This window comes from Oryctolagus cuniculus, chromosome 2 (genome assembly GCF_964237555.1).
Source record: "Oryctolagus cuniculus chromosome 2, mOryCun1.1, whole genome shotgun sequence".
Lineage (NCBI taxonomy): Eukaryota > Metazoa > Chordata > Mammalia > Lagomorpha > Leporidae > Oryctolagus > Oryctolagus cuniculus.
The window spans coordinates 90,327,537-90,343,259 of NC_091433.1; the positions used below are offsets into that span (position 1 = coordinate 90,327,537).

General features: G+C 37.7%; 1 protein-coding gene across 4 annotated transcripts in view; it reads left to right on the forward strand.

Moving 5' to 3' along the window:
* The window catches only part of LOC100358729 (A disintegrin and metallopeptidase domain 3), an 87,074-nt gene that overhangs the window by 7,105 nt on the left and 64,246 nt on the right, over positions 1-15,723 (forward strand). For 3 of the 4 annotated variants that reach the window (XM_051832383.2, XM_017350394.3, XM_008273936.4), the window contains exons 3-6: positions 2,100-2,155; positions 5,810-5,888; positions 14,140-14,216; positions 15,358-15,535. In XM_051832383.2, the coding sequence (XP_051688343.2) occupies positions 2,100-2,155; positions 5,810-5,888; positions 14,140-14,216; positions 15,358-15,535 (390 nt within the window). Of the gene's footprint in view, positions 1-2,099; positions 2,156-5,809; positions 5,889-6,715; positions 6,856-14,139; positions 14,217-15,357; positions 15,536-15,723 lie in introns of those variants that run through there. The other variant, XM_051832385.2, reaches the window with a different exon arrangement.

Genomic DNA, 15,723 nt, shown 5'->3' on the forward strand with positions numbered 1-15,723 from the left:
TATTCGCATTTAAGAAATTTCTCAAAATACTCTTTGCAAATAGCTATGCACTATATGATAAAACATTAACCTCATTCAGGCAAACACAATCCAAACCACAATGGGACATCATCTTACCCTAGTTAGAACAGCTGTTCTCAGAAAAAGATAAAAAAGTACTTGTGAGAATGCGGAGAAAGAGAACTCTGATATACCAATGCAGGGATTATAAATCAGTACAGCCCTTATGGAAAACAGGATGTAGTTTTATTTTTAAAAAAATCAAATACTGGTAAGGATGTGGAGAAAAATGCACTCTAATGCACTGTTGATGGGAATTTCAACTGTTACAACCATTATGGAAGACCCATGGAGATTTTATATATCTATACTTGATCTCAGCCAAAAGGCTGAGAAGCGAGAGTTTATACTATCTGGTACAGGCCTGAAAATATATCCGAAGGAAATGAAAGCAGATCTGAGTTATCTGCGATTCCCATCTTTATAGCAGCTCAGTTCATAACAGTGAAGATATGGAACCAACCTAGATGTCCATCAGCTGACGGCTAGGTAAGGACAATGGGGTATGTGTAGATATATATTTATATATATATATATATATGATGGAATATTAGTCACCAAAATGAATGAAATCATGACATTTGCAGCAAAATAGATGCAACTAGAGATCACTATGCTAAGTAGAATAAGCCAGACCCAAGACAAAAAAAAAAAAAACATGTTTTCTCTTACTTGTAGTAGTATATATGCATCTTATATGTATATAGATACATTTAGATAGATAGAAATATACTACCATAGTGCTCGCTTCAGCAGCACATATAGAAATATACTACCATAGTTCTAATGGTGTGATTATTTTAACATGTACTGTATTTGACTAAAATGGACATATTTTCATTTGATTATTGTTTATAGTCTTTGCCTATATTCCTGCTGAGCTGTGGTCATAAACACCATAATTTCCTTATCCAGTCATCAGTTGATGGACATCTGGGTTGATTCTATATCTTAGCTATTATTAATTGAGCTGTTAAGAGGAAATTCTCTATCTGTCATTTATGACCAATGTATCTGAGGTTATTATACTACACGAAATAATCTAGACAAAGATACATACTACATCTCACTTATATGATATATAAAAAAGAAATCAAGCTCATATTGACAGGGCTACTAAGGGCAGAGGGAGGTGAGTAAAAAGGAGAGATGTTGATAAAAGTGTACAAATATTCAGTTGTAAAACAGGTAAGTTCAGCACATCATATTGGCTATAGTTATTGCTTCCTTGAAATTTGGTAAGAGAGTAGATCTGTTATCATCACATGCAATAAAATGGCAACTATGTAAAGTGATAATTACATTAATTAGATTATGGCAGTCATTTCACAATGCCAATATAAAACAACATATCTTATTCTTATGTATAACTGGAATATATACACATATTTTATGTCAGTTTCCACTTAAATAATGTTGAAAAATGCCATCAAAATGGCATCTCTTCTAGAGATCTAGAGATAAAAGGAAATTCATTGTTGATTTGTGGATCAGCTTATCATGAAGAGATCATTGTATTAAATCTGTTTGTCAGTGACAGCAAGTTTTCATTTGATGGGAGGGCTTCTAAAAGTATGGGCTTAATTTCTGTGTCTGTGTCAGCCAACCCTCTAGCTGAAGTAATTCTCAAAAAGCAGAGAGAACAGGAAGACGGGGACAGCATCTGGTAGGGACTAGTTCCTCAGTCTAGACAAGGAAGCTCTGTTGTCTGACTTGGTTTTCAATTACTTGTGCTGAGAACTGCAAAGGGAGAAACAGGGTCTCAGAAACTGCTTCTTCAGTGGTTGCTCGGCATCTCTGAACATTTCCAATTCAGATCTCATTATGGCACCTAATAAATGCTAATGAGGAATACTCTAAGATTTGAAAGTTGATTTAGACATTTTGGTTTTAGTTAAATTTAATTATGACTAATTCTGTTATACATCCCAAATTTTGAGACAGGCAGGATACAGTCAATGTTATATGAAAAGAGTGCATGTGTTTCCAAATAGTGTGGAACTCTAACAATTGCTTTCTCTCTGTATACTTTGGAGCAGGTCACTTACTTACTCAAAATTAAGGAGGAAACATTCACTATTCTTCTGAAAAGACAGTAAGTGGTCATCCTTTCTTTTCAGATTATTGCGTTTAGTGTTGTCTTAAAGTTTTATAATCACGGCCTCAAATTGAACCTAAACAAAAGCGCTAATATTTTATTTACCTAATATGTTATACCTTCTTTGTGATTTAGATTGGCTCTCAACATGAGATATTAAAATCTCATAATGTAGCCAAATTTTTATCTAAGAATGGGAATATCATGCATATCTAATGAAAATAGCTCTATGTAAATCCTTAAAATATACCATGAAAGTGACAATTGGAGCATACTTTTTATGTAGCCATTTTTAATGTTTTCCATCTGCACGTATCATATTACACACCTATCTGATTTTCATCATGTTACTGGATATCGCACATGGACACACAAAAATCATTGTGGAGACTGGACCTGAGAAACTCCTGAGCCAACAAAATCGGCCAGGCCTTGAAGATGGTCCCAATCTTGCTTAAGCTGCGGACATAAGCAAAACTCACCTTGGATCATTCCTGGTAAACACTTGTGTTAGAGGAAAAGAAAACAGAGCCCCAAGCCAGCAAAAGCAGCCCCGTGGCCTATAATTGGGTGCTCAGGGAATTTCCAACAAGGTAAACCAGAATAGGAAATTTTGTACCTGTAACCAATCAAGTAATTTCTTGGTTTGACTTCCAAGCTGATCACATTAGTTCTTAGCTCCGGAGCTTCTTCTGGCTTGATGCTCCCCAATTTGTGTTTTTTTGTTTGTTTGTTTTTACCAAAAATGACTATTAACCATTTTATTGTCCCTGTTAATACAAATCACGTTTTTCCCCATTTTGTTATAAGGCATATTGTTAATCTTTTAAATTCTGTCTTTCCTACTTTGAATCTGTGTGGAAACCAGTTTTATTCAGTTCATATGTATCCTTCCATAAGTTTTTTGTCTAAATTGTATATACCACACAGAAGCCTACAAAAATGTTTGTTTTTACACAGATTTATGTAGTGCACCAGAACTGGCAGATGTGACTGGCAAATGTACACTATTTGTCATCTGAATCTAGGTATCTAGCCTAATTCATTCTTTAGTAGATAACCTCCCATAGGCTGTAATAGGATAGATAACAAGGGCATTTCCAAGGACTATCACTGTGACCTCTGGCAATAAACATTCTTGCATGTATGCTCTTATTTGATATCAGGAAGTGTGTTTCTTGTCCAAGGAGAGGTGAAAATGACACCAACTTACAGCGAAATTAACTGACATGATTAGGCACATACTATTTTCCAGGCATATTAATTAATGACTTACATGTACTAAATGATTTAATAAATAAAATATTAAAAATTTCAGAGATTAGTGCTAATTAACTTCTGCAAAAAATGTACTCATTCAATTCTCCAAATGCAGCATGATGTCTCAAAGTATTTAATTTTAACTTGACTTTGTTTTTGCCTAAATAATTTCTCTGGGTGTTGACTGACATTTGGATTTTTCAATATGAGGCTTGTCTTTTCATATAGTTTTTCCATTACTTTATAAATGTATTTTTTTTTCTATTGGAAGTGCTTAAAATGAGATGAGGGAAATTATGAGAATAATCTATATCACTAGTTTCTGGCCATGATGGGTGTACCATACATGATTGGTTCACATACTAAAAGCAAAATTACACATGGGAGTTAATAGTAAAATTGTATATGTGAAATACATGAAAACTGTTCTCTTTATATAAATAAAAAATTTAAAAGTTGGAAAAAAAATCTAATTTTTTTCCTTGCCATCCCAATTAATTTCTGTCAATGAAATATTGTTCACCTTCTCAACAGAGACTTCAGAACAATTGTGTGATTGTATGTCATAAATAAGAGTGTCAATTGTGAAATCAACAACAGGAGTCACTGTGCACTTACTCCCCATGTAGGATCTCTATCCTTAATGTGTTGTACAACGTGAATTAATGCTATAACTAGTACTCAAACAGTACTTTATACTTAGTGTTTCTGTGTGGGTGCAAACTGTTGAAATCTTTACTTAGTATATACTAAATTGAACTTCTGTATATAAAGATAATTGAAAATGAATCTTGATGTGAATGGGATGGGAGAGGGAGTGGGAGATGGGATGGTTGCAGGTGGAAGGGAGGTTATGGGGGGGGGAAAGCCGCTATAATCCAAAAGTTGTACTTTGGAAACTTATATTTATTAAATAAAAGTTTAAAAAATTGTGTGATTGTATAATTATTACATGCATTCTACTAAAATAAAAGCAACTTTCACAGAGCCCGTGAGCACTGCTGTTTCAGAATGATGGTAGCAAGGAACACAGCGGAGTAAACTCCTGAAGGGAATGCTAGTGTTCTTTCAAGGCATTGAGATTGCAGAACTGTGTGTAACAGAACATGTTTCTTGAACCTTTTTTTATTTTATTTATTTGAAAGTGTTACACAGAGAGAGGAGTGCAGTGACTCTTCCTCATCACCACCAGAGAATCAGGCAGGCTGCCCACAGCTTGCCTTGGCCAAGGAGGGGAAGTGCACTGGCCCCTCAGCCTCCCCGAACCCCGGGGGACAATCAGACGTAGTGGGGAGACCAGTGGAAGCAGGATCTCACTTTATTGTAAAAGAGAGGTGTTTATATAGCTTTGGTACAGAGCAGCTATGGGCTAGGGGTGGGATGATGTGATGTAAAAGGCTCTTAGCCAATCCTATTATAACACCTCAATGATCCTTAGGCAAAAGCGCCCTGTGGCTGGGTCGTTTACCGCCAGGGATTTGAAACTTAAAGACAGGTTTTCAAATTTGAGGCAGGCTTAGAAGTTCCTCTAGGCCTCTCTGGATGCAGCCTGCCCCATAGAGGAGAGGGAGAGAGAGAGAGAGAGAGAGAGAGAGAGAGAGAGAGAGAAATAGGTCTTCCATCGGCTGGTTCACTCCCCAGATGGCCACAACAGCCAGAGTTGTGCTGATCCAAAGCCAGGAGCCAGGAGCTTCTTCCGGGTCTCCAATGTGGATGCAGGGGCCCAAGGACTTGGACCATCTTCCACTGCTTTCCTAGGCCATAGCAGAGAGCTGGTCAGAAGAGGAGCCGCTGGGTCTTGAACCAGCACCCATATGGGATGCCAGCACATCAAGCCAGGGCTTTAACCTACTGCGCCACAGCGCCGGCCCCTGAACACTTTTTAAATCAAACATATGTGGGCATTTCTGCAAACACATGTAATAAATATATGCATGAATTCCACAAGTTTTTGCACTAAAATAAACTTTAGTTTCCATTATCCCATGAACTTTTTGATATTGTATGTGTGAATACAACCCATCACTGTTATCTAGAAAATGTTAACTAAGGTATTTAATGCGTGCATTTTATTGATTTTTTTTAACCTAACCTTAAACTGTTGTTAAAACCTGGAAATCCTAGCTATTACATAAATAAATCTGTGTTGGTTGAGCATTTTGAATTTATCACAGCAAATATAATAATTTAGGGTAATACTTGCTTCTTATTTTTCCTTTCAGTACAAAACAGTATTGAAAAACAAGCTAGATAATAGACAAATACACTCATTTAGTTTTGGAATATTTGAGTTTGTAAAATAGAAATTAAATTTAGTTTAAATCGTTATTTTGAAGGTTATTTTTCATTGATGCTATTATTTCAATGAATTGTCTTTTTTCCTTGAATTAGGTCATTTTTACACCCACATTTCCTGGTATATTCATACAACAAATCAAAAAGCAGGTATTCAGATACTTCACTCTTAAAGGTAAGTTTTATTATCTGCTGAGCTGATTTTCATTCTTTTATGTGATAAAGTTGTCATTGTTGGGAAGAAAACAAATGCTTTATCGTCCACAAAATTATTGGGCAAACATCACAATCTCATTAAAGTGAAATTTGCTATGAATGTATATTCTTTTTCTATGTATATTTCTTTTCCATCTTAATGACAGAGAGAGAAAGAGAGAGGGGGTAGAGGGAGAAAGAGACAGAGAGAGAGAGAGAGAATTAGGTCAGTTCCCAAAGGCTTACCAAACTGGTGCTGAACCAGACCCAAACTAGGAGCCAGAAACCCAGTCAGGGCCGCCCCTGTGCACTCCTCAGCGCCCCCCACCCCACCCCGGGGTGCACATTCTCAGGAAGCTGTAATCAGGAGTGGCACCAAAAAATGGAACAGAGTGATCCCAGATTTGCCCTGGCGCCCATATTTCAGCAGAAATCAGCACAAAATGCAGAAGGCGACAGTTTTCAGAAAATAAAGATAGATCAGGAAATACTTCTCTGAGAAAAAGAAAGCACAGAGGGTGAGTTCCACATGCACTTTGGCTTTCTGGGGTAACGTTCAGACCACAGGACAGGCAGGTAGAACTCTTAACAGAGAACCAGGTGGGGAGGGGCGGAGAATGAATATCTTCCATGTGCTGGCTCACTCCCCAAATGGTCACAGCAGCTGGAGCTGGGCCAGACTGAAGCCAGGAGCCTGACACTCCAACCTGGTCTCCCACATGGGTGGCAGAGGCCCAAGGACTTTAATTTTATACCGTAGTAGATTGCATTCACTGTTTTTTATGTTCAACAATCCGTGCAGTGCCACCTGCTTATAGTGTATGATCACTGTGAAGTGCTGCTGAATTCAGTTTGCTAGGAGACTATGGAGAAGGCTTGCATCTGTAAGGATCAGCGATATTGTCCTATAGTTTTCTTAGCTTGTGGCGTGTTGGTCTAGCTTTGAGGTAAGTATAAGCATGGTCTCATAAAATGAGTTTGTTGTTCATAATGTGCTCCTTCCTTTTCAAATCCTTGGAAGAATTTGAGAATTTTTGATGTTTATTCTCTAAGTGTTTTGTAGAATTAACCAGTGGAATTCCTATTTCTGGGTTTTTAGTTGGGAAGTTTTGGTTACTGATGCCATGCCTATGCTGTTTTCAGGCCCCTAGGAATTTATTTTATTTTTTAGTCAATATTGAAATATTGTGTGTTTCTAGAAATTTGTTAATTTATCCTAGGCTGTCCATTTTGAAGGCATGTGATCATTCATAGTATTCTCTTTATTTTTTATTATTTTTTTTTTGACAGGCAGAGTGGACAGTGAGAGAGAGAGACAGAGAGAAAGGTCTTCCTTTTGCTGTTAGTTCACCCTCCAATGGCCACCATGGCCGACGCACCACGCTGATCCGAAGGCAGGAGCCAGGTACTTATCCTGGTCTCCCATGGAGTGCAGGGCCCACGCACTTGGGCCATCCTCCACTGCACTCCCTGGCCACAGCAGAGAGCTGGCCTGGAAGAGGGGCAACCGGGACAGAATCCGGCACCCCGACCGGGACTAGAACCCGGTGGGCTGGCACCGCAGGCAGAGGATTAGCCTATTGAGCGCCAACCCATAGTATTCTCTTATAATGGTTATTTTCTCTGTGGTCTCAGTAATATTGCCTCTGCTCTGATTTCTAATTTTATTTACTTAAATCTTCTTTTTATTGCTATAGGGAAAGCTTTGTCAATTTTCATTTTAGAAAATGACTTCTCGATTTTATTGATTTTTATATTGATTTTCAGTTTGTCTCTTGTTTTTTAGTTTTATTTTTCTTTCTTTCTGCTAATGTTTGGCTTATTTTCATCTCCTTTTCTTAGCTGTTACAGGTGAAGATTAAGTTGTTTAGTTGAGATATCACTCCTTTGTTAATGTAGGTGTCTATTGCTGTAAGCTTCTTAGTTCTACTTTTGATGCATCCATCTGTTCTTGTGTGAATTGTTTCTTCGTTTTATGCTATTTTTTCTTCTCATTTGTCTTGAGGAATTTTCAAATTTGCTTTTTCCCTTCATTCTGTCGCTCAGTAGTGGCTTGCAAGTTTGTTGTTTAATTTCCATGTTTGCTAATTTTTCCTTTTTTTTTTTTTTTTTTTTGCTGCTGGTAATGTATAGTGTTATTCCTACGTGTTTAGAAGAAATACTTGGTAGGCTTTTAATATTCTTAATCTGTGACCTAACTCGTGAGGTCTCCAGAGGAAGAGCGATGCTTCTTTTGAGAAGAATGTTTAACCCACTGCTTTTGGGCGCAGTGTTCACTATGGTGTTCAACCTTTTGGGCAAAGATGTTACCCACCTCCTCTGCTTCCTGGCTAAAATCTGTTTGGATGTTTTGTTTGTTATTAAAGTGAGTTATTGAAGTTTCCTGTTGCTGTGGTGTCCCTACTTCTTTCAGTTTTAATTGTATAGGTTTTCTGTTACCAGGTGCCCAAATATTTATTATTGTTGATTCTTCCTGAACTGGCACTGTGGTCATTAGGAAGTGTCCTTCCTTTCCTTTCATGGCATTTTTTTAAATACTCTTAAAGTCTGTTTTATTGGATGTAAGTAAAGAAACTTCTCATCTCTTTTGGTTGTGCTTTGCATGGAATGTCTTCTTCCATCCCTTCACTTTTAGCCTGTCCATGTCCTTGAGTCTAAAGTGAGTTTCTTATAGGTATTATAGTTCAGTTTTGCTTTGTTACTCATCCACCCGGCTATGTCTTTTGATTGGGAAGTCTAAATCATTTACATCTAAAGCAATTATCATCAGTTTCTTTGTCATTCTCTGCTTGGATTTCAGTTCTACCATTAGTCTGCTTCCTCAGCCATGTTCCTTTGTATTTTATTGTTTATTTGAATTGTGCTATATTTTACTCTCTTTTGTTATATGTGTGTGTATATATATATATATATATAGATTTAAAGCATGGAAGAGATAAAAGGGTGAGAGAGAGCAAAGGAGAGAAAGGATGATAAGAGATACATGTAAGTATTATTAACCTGTGGATTGCATAAAATATTCATTATAAAATATATTTTAAGCTGATAATATAATTTCCATCACTTATCAAACAAAAAACTAAACTATGACTTCTTCCACTCACACTTTTTTCTTACTGTCACACTTCACATGTTTTTTAAGCTTTGTACCTTTTAACATGTTCTAGTTATATTCATTTTATACATGTTACCTTTTAACTTTTTACTTAAATTGTTCTTAAAAAAGTGACCCACTCATCCTACAACAGTAAGAGTGTTCTTTTTCTGGTGTAGATATATTTACATTTACTAATGAGTTTCATATTTTTATTCTATCATGTTTGTATTTGGTGCCTTTTCATAACAACTTGAAAATCTTCCTTTAGCGTCCCTGTTACGGCAGACCTATAGTGATAAAGTCCCTTTTCTGTTGTTTGTCTGCTTAAATCATTTTCTACCCTTCAATTTAAAAAAAAAAATGTTTTATTTGAGAGAAACACAGGGCAGGGGGAGAGAGAGAGAGGAAGAGACAGAGAGAAGAGAGAGATCCTATCTACTTGTTTATTCCCCCACTGGCTTGTAATCGTTGGTGGGGTAGTGGTGAGGACGCCTGAAGTTGGGCGACTGGAACTCAGTTCGGATCTCCCATGTGAGTGGCAGGGATTCAACCATGTGAGCCATCACTGCTGCCCCCTAGCGTCTGCATTACAGGGAAGTGGATGAGGCATCAGAACCAGGCTGTGTGACGTGGGTATGGTTAAGTGGCATCTTAACTGCTAGGCCAAACGTTCACCCCTGTCCTTCGTCGATGAAAACACTTACGCTTGCATAGTTTTCTTATCTGGAAGATTTTTATGTTTGTTTTTCCTCTTAGACCTTCGAATAAATCATCCCACATTGCTCTGGCTTGTAATGTTTTATACTGAAAATTAAAAACAAAACTTCTGACAGTTCTACAAATTCTCCCTGTGTATGACAATGCACCGTTGGCTTGATCTTTTCACAATTGTCTCTGATTTTGATTTTGACAGTTTCATTAAAATGCATCTGAGTGTGCATCTTATTTGGACTCTTTGACATTATTTGATCTAGATATCAATTTCCTTCCTCATGTGAGAACAGAACACTCAATATTTATTCATTTTTTTAACTTTTATTTAGTAGATATAAATTTCCAAAGTACAGTTTATGGATTACAGTGGCTCCCCCCCCCCATAACTTCCCTCCCACTCGCACCCCTCCCATCTCCCGCTCCCTCTCCCATTCCATTCACATCAAGATTCATTTTCAATTATCTTTACATATAGAAAATCGATTTAGTATATATGAAGTAAAGATTTCATCAGTTTGCACCCACACAGAACATAAAGTGTAAAATACTGTTTCAGTACTAGTTATAGCATTAATTCACATTGGACAACACACTAAGGACAGATCCCACATGAGAAGTAAGTACACAGTGACTCCTGCTGTTGACTTAACAATTTGACACTCTTGTTTATGGTGTCAGTAATCTCCCTAGGCTCTAGTCATGAGTTGCCAAGGCTATGGAAGCCTCTTGAGTTCACTGACTTCGATCTTATTCAGACAAGGTCATAGTCAAAGTGGAAGTTCTCTCCTCCCCTCAGAGAAAGGTACCTCCTTCTTTGATGACCCGTTCTTTCCACTGGGATCTCACTTGCAGAGATCTTTCATTTAGGGTGTTTTTTTTTTTTTTTTTTTTTTGTTTTTTGTTTTTTTGTTTTTTTTTTTTTTGCCAGAGTATCTCGGCTTTCCATGTGTGAAATATTCTCATGGGCTTTTCAGCCAGATCTGAATGCCTTAAGGGCTGATTCTGAGGCCAGAGTGCTGTTTAGAACATCTGCCATTCTATGAGTATGCTGTGTATCCTGCTTCCCATGTTTGATCATTCTCTCCCTTTTTTATTCTGTCAGTTAGTATTAGCAGACACTAGTCTTATTTGTGTAATCCCTTTGACTCTTAGACCTATCAGTGTGATCAATTGTGAACTGAAATTGATCACTTGGACTAGTGAGATGGCATTGGTACATGCAACCTTGATGGGATTGTATTGGAATCCCCTGGCACATTCCCAACGCCACCATTTGGGGCAAATCTGATTAAGCATGTCCCAAATTGTACATCTCCTCTCTCTCTTATTCCCACTCTTATATTTAACAGGACTCACTTTTCAGTTAATTTTAAACACCTAAGAATAATTGTGTGTTAATTACAGAGTTCAACCAATAGTATTAACTAGAACAAAAAAATACTAAAAGGGATAAAGTATTAAATTGTACATCAACAGTCAGGACAAGGGCTGATCAAGTCACTGTTTCTCATAGTGTCCATTTCACTTCAACAGGTTTCCTTTTTGGTGCTTGGCTAGTTGTCACCGATCAGGGAGAACATATGATGTTTGTCCCTTTGAGATTGGCTTTTTTAACTTATATTTATTTAATTATTTCATTTTAAATTGTGCCACATAATTATTATATTATTACATAGAAGGGTGATTATAGCTAATAAGCTTATTGCATATATAGAAGAAGCTAGAAGAGAGGATTTTGAATGCTCTCATAATAAATAAACTATACTTAAAATTATTGCCAACCTAACTATCCTAGATAACCAGCACACAATGTATAGCGGTACTGTTAATTATTTGCAGAACATTCTCTGGTCTTTTTTCTCCTTCTGAGATTTCCACCCTCTCTGTTGACCTGTTGGTAATGTTCCATAATTTTCTCTATGAATTATTTCTTGTGGTCTGCTGTGTTTCTTTTCCTGATGTTGGTTTTTCAACCCCACCTCCCGCAGTGAATCTTTCAGTCAGTTATTGTGTTCTTTAGCTTCATTATTCCTTTGGGTGCTTTCTCTTTTTTTAAGATTTATTGATTTATTTGAAAGGCAGAGTTACAGAGAAGCAGAGGCAGAGAGAAAGGGTCTTCCATCTGCTGGTTCACTCCCCAGATGGCTGCAATAGCTGGAGCTTGGCAGATATGAAGCCAGGAATCAGGAGACTCTTCCAGGTCTCCAACATGGGTGCAGGAGCCCTGGCACTTGGGCCATCTTACAGTGTCTTCTCAGGCCATTAGCAGGGAGCTGGCTTCAAAGTGGAGCAGCCAGGATTTGAACTAGTGCCCATATAGGACGCTGGGCTGCTACGCTACAATGCTGGCCCTTGGGTGCTTTTTAATATTTCAGTTTTTTTGTTGAAATTCTCCCTTTGTTCATGCAGTTTTCTCATGAGCATCTTCATGAGAGTTTAATTATCTTTCAGGTAAATCATACTTTAGGAGAGTCATTTGAATTTAGTCATGGCCTTTGGTTTATCTTTGTCCACTTCTTTATTTTGCTTGATAATCCATGCTGATATCTGTGCATGAGCTCATGTGAGCACCTTTTTCACTCTGAGTAACTGCCTACCTCCAGGAAAATTTCTCTACTCATTATCTGGACAAGGAATTCTGGCGTCTCCAGGGACTATTTCCCTCATTACGGAGAAGCGAGCAGTTGTGATTTTTGTTAGCACTCCCTGTCAGGGAGGATGTCATGTACCAGATCAAGCTACCACCTCCACTCTGCCCTGAGTGGCCAGAGGGTAACTACTTTCCAGAGCTTCAGGCTGGCAAGATACAGGCAAACTCACTGGGCAGTCCCCATACAAGTTTTGCGTTGTGGGCCACCGATGCTGCTGGTGCAGGCAGGTTCCGTGATGTCTCTGCCTACTGCTGTGGTGCTGCTCCAGTACCTGGGTCTGTGCTCGGTGAGTGACCTGAATCTTCCTACAGACATTTGGAGTTTGGTGGAGTTTGGTTTTACACCTTCCTAGCTCACAGAAGCTTATTTTTCCTTTGTTTTTTTGTGATTTTTCAAAGGATTTTATTTTTATGTAAGTACTGTGAAATTGGTATGCTTATGGATACAAGGAGGATCCTGCACTCTTATTTGGTCAACATTTCCTGGAATACTGTTTCAACCCAAATTTCTTCCTCTTCTTCTGAATCTATGTTTAAGATCTTTGGTTATTGTTCTACAAATTCTTGAGACTCAAGGCATTTTTTTCAGTCCGTTTGTCTCCATTTTGCATACTGGGCAAATTCTTTCCTCATTCAGTGATTCTCTACTCTGTCATCTATACTATAGAGCTTATCGTATGGTTTTCGTTTCCTTCCTTTGTTCATTGCGTGTTTCAGTTTTAATATTGCCATTTGTTCTTTTATTATGACTTATGTTTCCTTATTGGATATATGTGTGTGTGTTGTGCTGTTTGTTTCTTAAAGATATATTTATTTATTTGAAAGGCATTGTTACAGAGAGAGAGACAGAGAGAGCGCACGAGCTTCCATCTGCTAGTTTACCCCCCAAATGGCCAGAAGGCCAGAGCTAGGCCAGTCAGAAGCCAGGAGCCAGGAGGTTCTTCCGGGTCTCCTACATGGGTGCAGGGGCCCAAACATTTGGGCCATCCTCTGCTGCTTTCCCAGGCTCATTAGCAAGGAGCTGGATCAGCAGTTAGGACCTGAACCAGCACCCATATGAGATACTGCACTGCAAACGGTGGCTTAACAAACACTCTGTGCCACATTGCTGGCTGCTCTGTCGTATAAGAAAATTTCTAGTTATTCATTGATGCAGCATTCTTTCAAATGCAGCTTCTTTCAAATCTGTATTTGATAGCTTTTTTCCGTCATTTTGATATTGGTATCAGTGCATTTTCTTTTCTCATATTTGTGAATTTCTCAGTCTTCCATACAAAAGGTGATTTTGATCATTTCCTGCACAAGGCAGGCACCCAGTTTAAGTTCAGGTTTCATGTTTTATGCTGTCCTCCTTTCGCAGAATTTGCCACAAAGTGGGTTGTGCTTCATCTTTTGGTCTGTGGCACCTTACATGGGTCAACTATAGGTGTAGACGTTTGAAATCAACTGAATGCTTTTCATTATAATTTAGCTGGTATTCACTACAGATATAAGAAAAATGACTGAAAAAGCAAAGAGGACAATAAAACTTGTGTATGAAAATAAAATTGCAACAGAAAGCACTTGAGTGAAGATGGCAGTCCTGATTATTCACAGACAGAAGGAGTGAGAGGAAGAGATTTCAGACATTAGCAATGGATGCAAACTTCTGATGAATGATGTTAGCATAGTATCTAAGTTTGAATATTTGGTAATATCCAGGCAGGAAGGATAAAACCAAGGACATACTTTACTAGTTAATTATGAATACGTGTCTGGACTCCTTTTTAGGTTCACTGCTTTTATCAAGGACATGTAGCAGAGATTCCAAAATCATCTGTGATACTCAGCACCTGCTCTGGACTCAGGTAATTGTATGCTGGGGAGATGTGCACTGAGATAGTGTGAGCCCACAGTGTTCGGAATGCTTTTGAAGAATGGGGTGCAACAAAGAGACACATACACCGAATGCGTTTCCTTCCAAATGCTTTTTCTTTAACCTCCTTCTCCAATTCATATCCTTCCTCCTAGTTTCTTTGTAAACTAGGCTTTCAGTCTTAACATTAATGCAGAAAAAGTTCCATCTTGCATGAAGAATATATACATTTCCAAGCAACATTTAAACTGTAACCAACCCAAAGTTCCACGATAGAAGAATATAAAATTTGGTTTGCCAGCACTCTGGCCTCAGAATTAGCCCTTAAGGCATTCAGATCTGGCTAAAAAGCCCATGAGAGCATTTCAGGCATGGAAAGCCAAGACACTCTGGCAAAAAAAAAATTAATTAATTAAATGAAAGATCTCTGTGAGTGAGATCCCAAGGAAAAGAATGAGCCATCAAAAAAGGAGGTACCTTGCTCTGAAGGGAGCAGAGAACTTCCACTTTGATTTTGGCCTTGTCTAAATAATATTGGAGTTGGTAAACTCAAGAGGCTTCTATAGCCTTGGCAGCTCATGACAAGAGCCTCAGGTGATTACTGACACCATAAACAAGAGTGTCAATTGTTAAATCAACAACAGGAGTCACTGTGCACTTACTCCCCATGTAGGATCTTTGTCCTTAATGTGTTGTACTATGTGAAATAACGGTATACCTAGTACTCAAACAGTACTTTATACTTTGTGTTTCTGTGTGGGTACAAACTGTTGAAATCTTTACTTAGTATATACTAAGTTGATCTTCTGTATATAAAAATAATTGAAAATGAATCTTGATATGGATGGGATGGGAGTGGGAGTGGGAGATGGGATGGTTGCAGGTGGGAGGGAGGTTATTGGGGGGAAAAGCCGCTATAATTCAAAAGTTTTATTTTGGAAATTTATATTTATTAAATAAAAGTTTAAAAAAATTTGGTTTGCAAGTTAATCCATGTAAGATGGGATGATACTCAGATTCTGGACTGCAAAGTTCCTGATGAAATCATACAAATTTTGACTATTGACTTTCACTTCTGCATGGAAAATGCCCTCGAATTGCAATTTTATTTCTTCTTCTATTTGAATATTTAGAGGATTATTGCAGTTTGATAATGTCACATATGGAATAGAACCACTAGAGTCTTCAGTTACAAATGAGCATATCCTGTATCAAATAATAATGAATGAAACTGGTTATACCTCCTTACAAGAGATTCAGCCTGTAACTCAATATGTGCAGCAGTCCTACAAGATTCTAGTCCAATCAGATGTGAGTAAATTATTTCATGTAATCTTCATTTACATCACTTCTGATAAAGTATTCATATGGATATATTATGATCTGAAACATGTGGAAAAGAAATTTAAACTGATCTTGAATAGGTTAATACTTCCAAATGTAGTGTTTTGTTTAAAAATTTTTGATGGTTATCCAGTTAATTGTTGAAAAATTGCAAG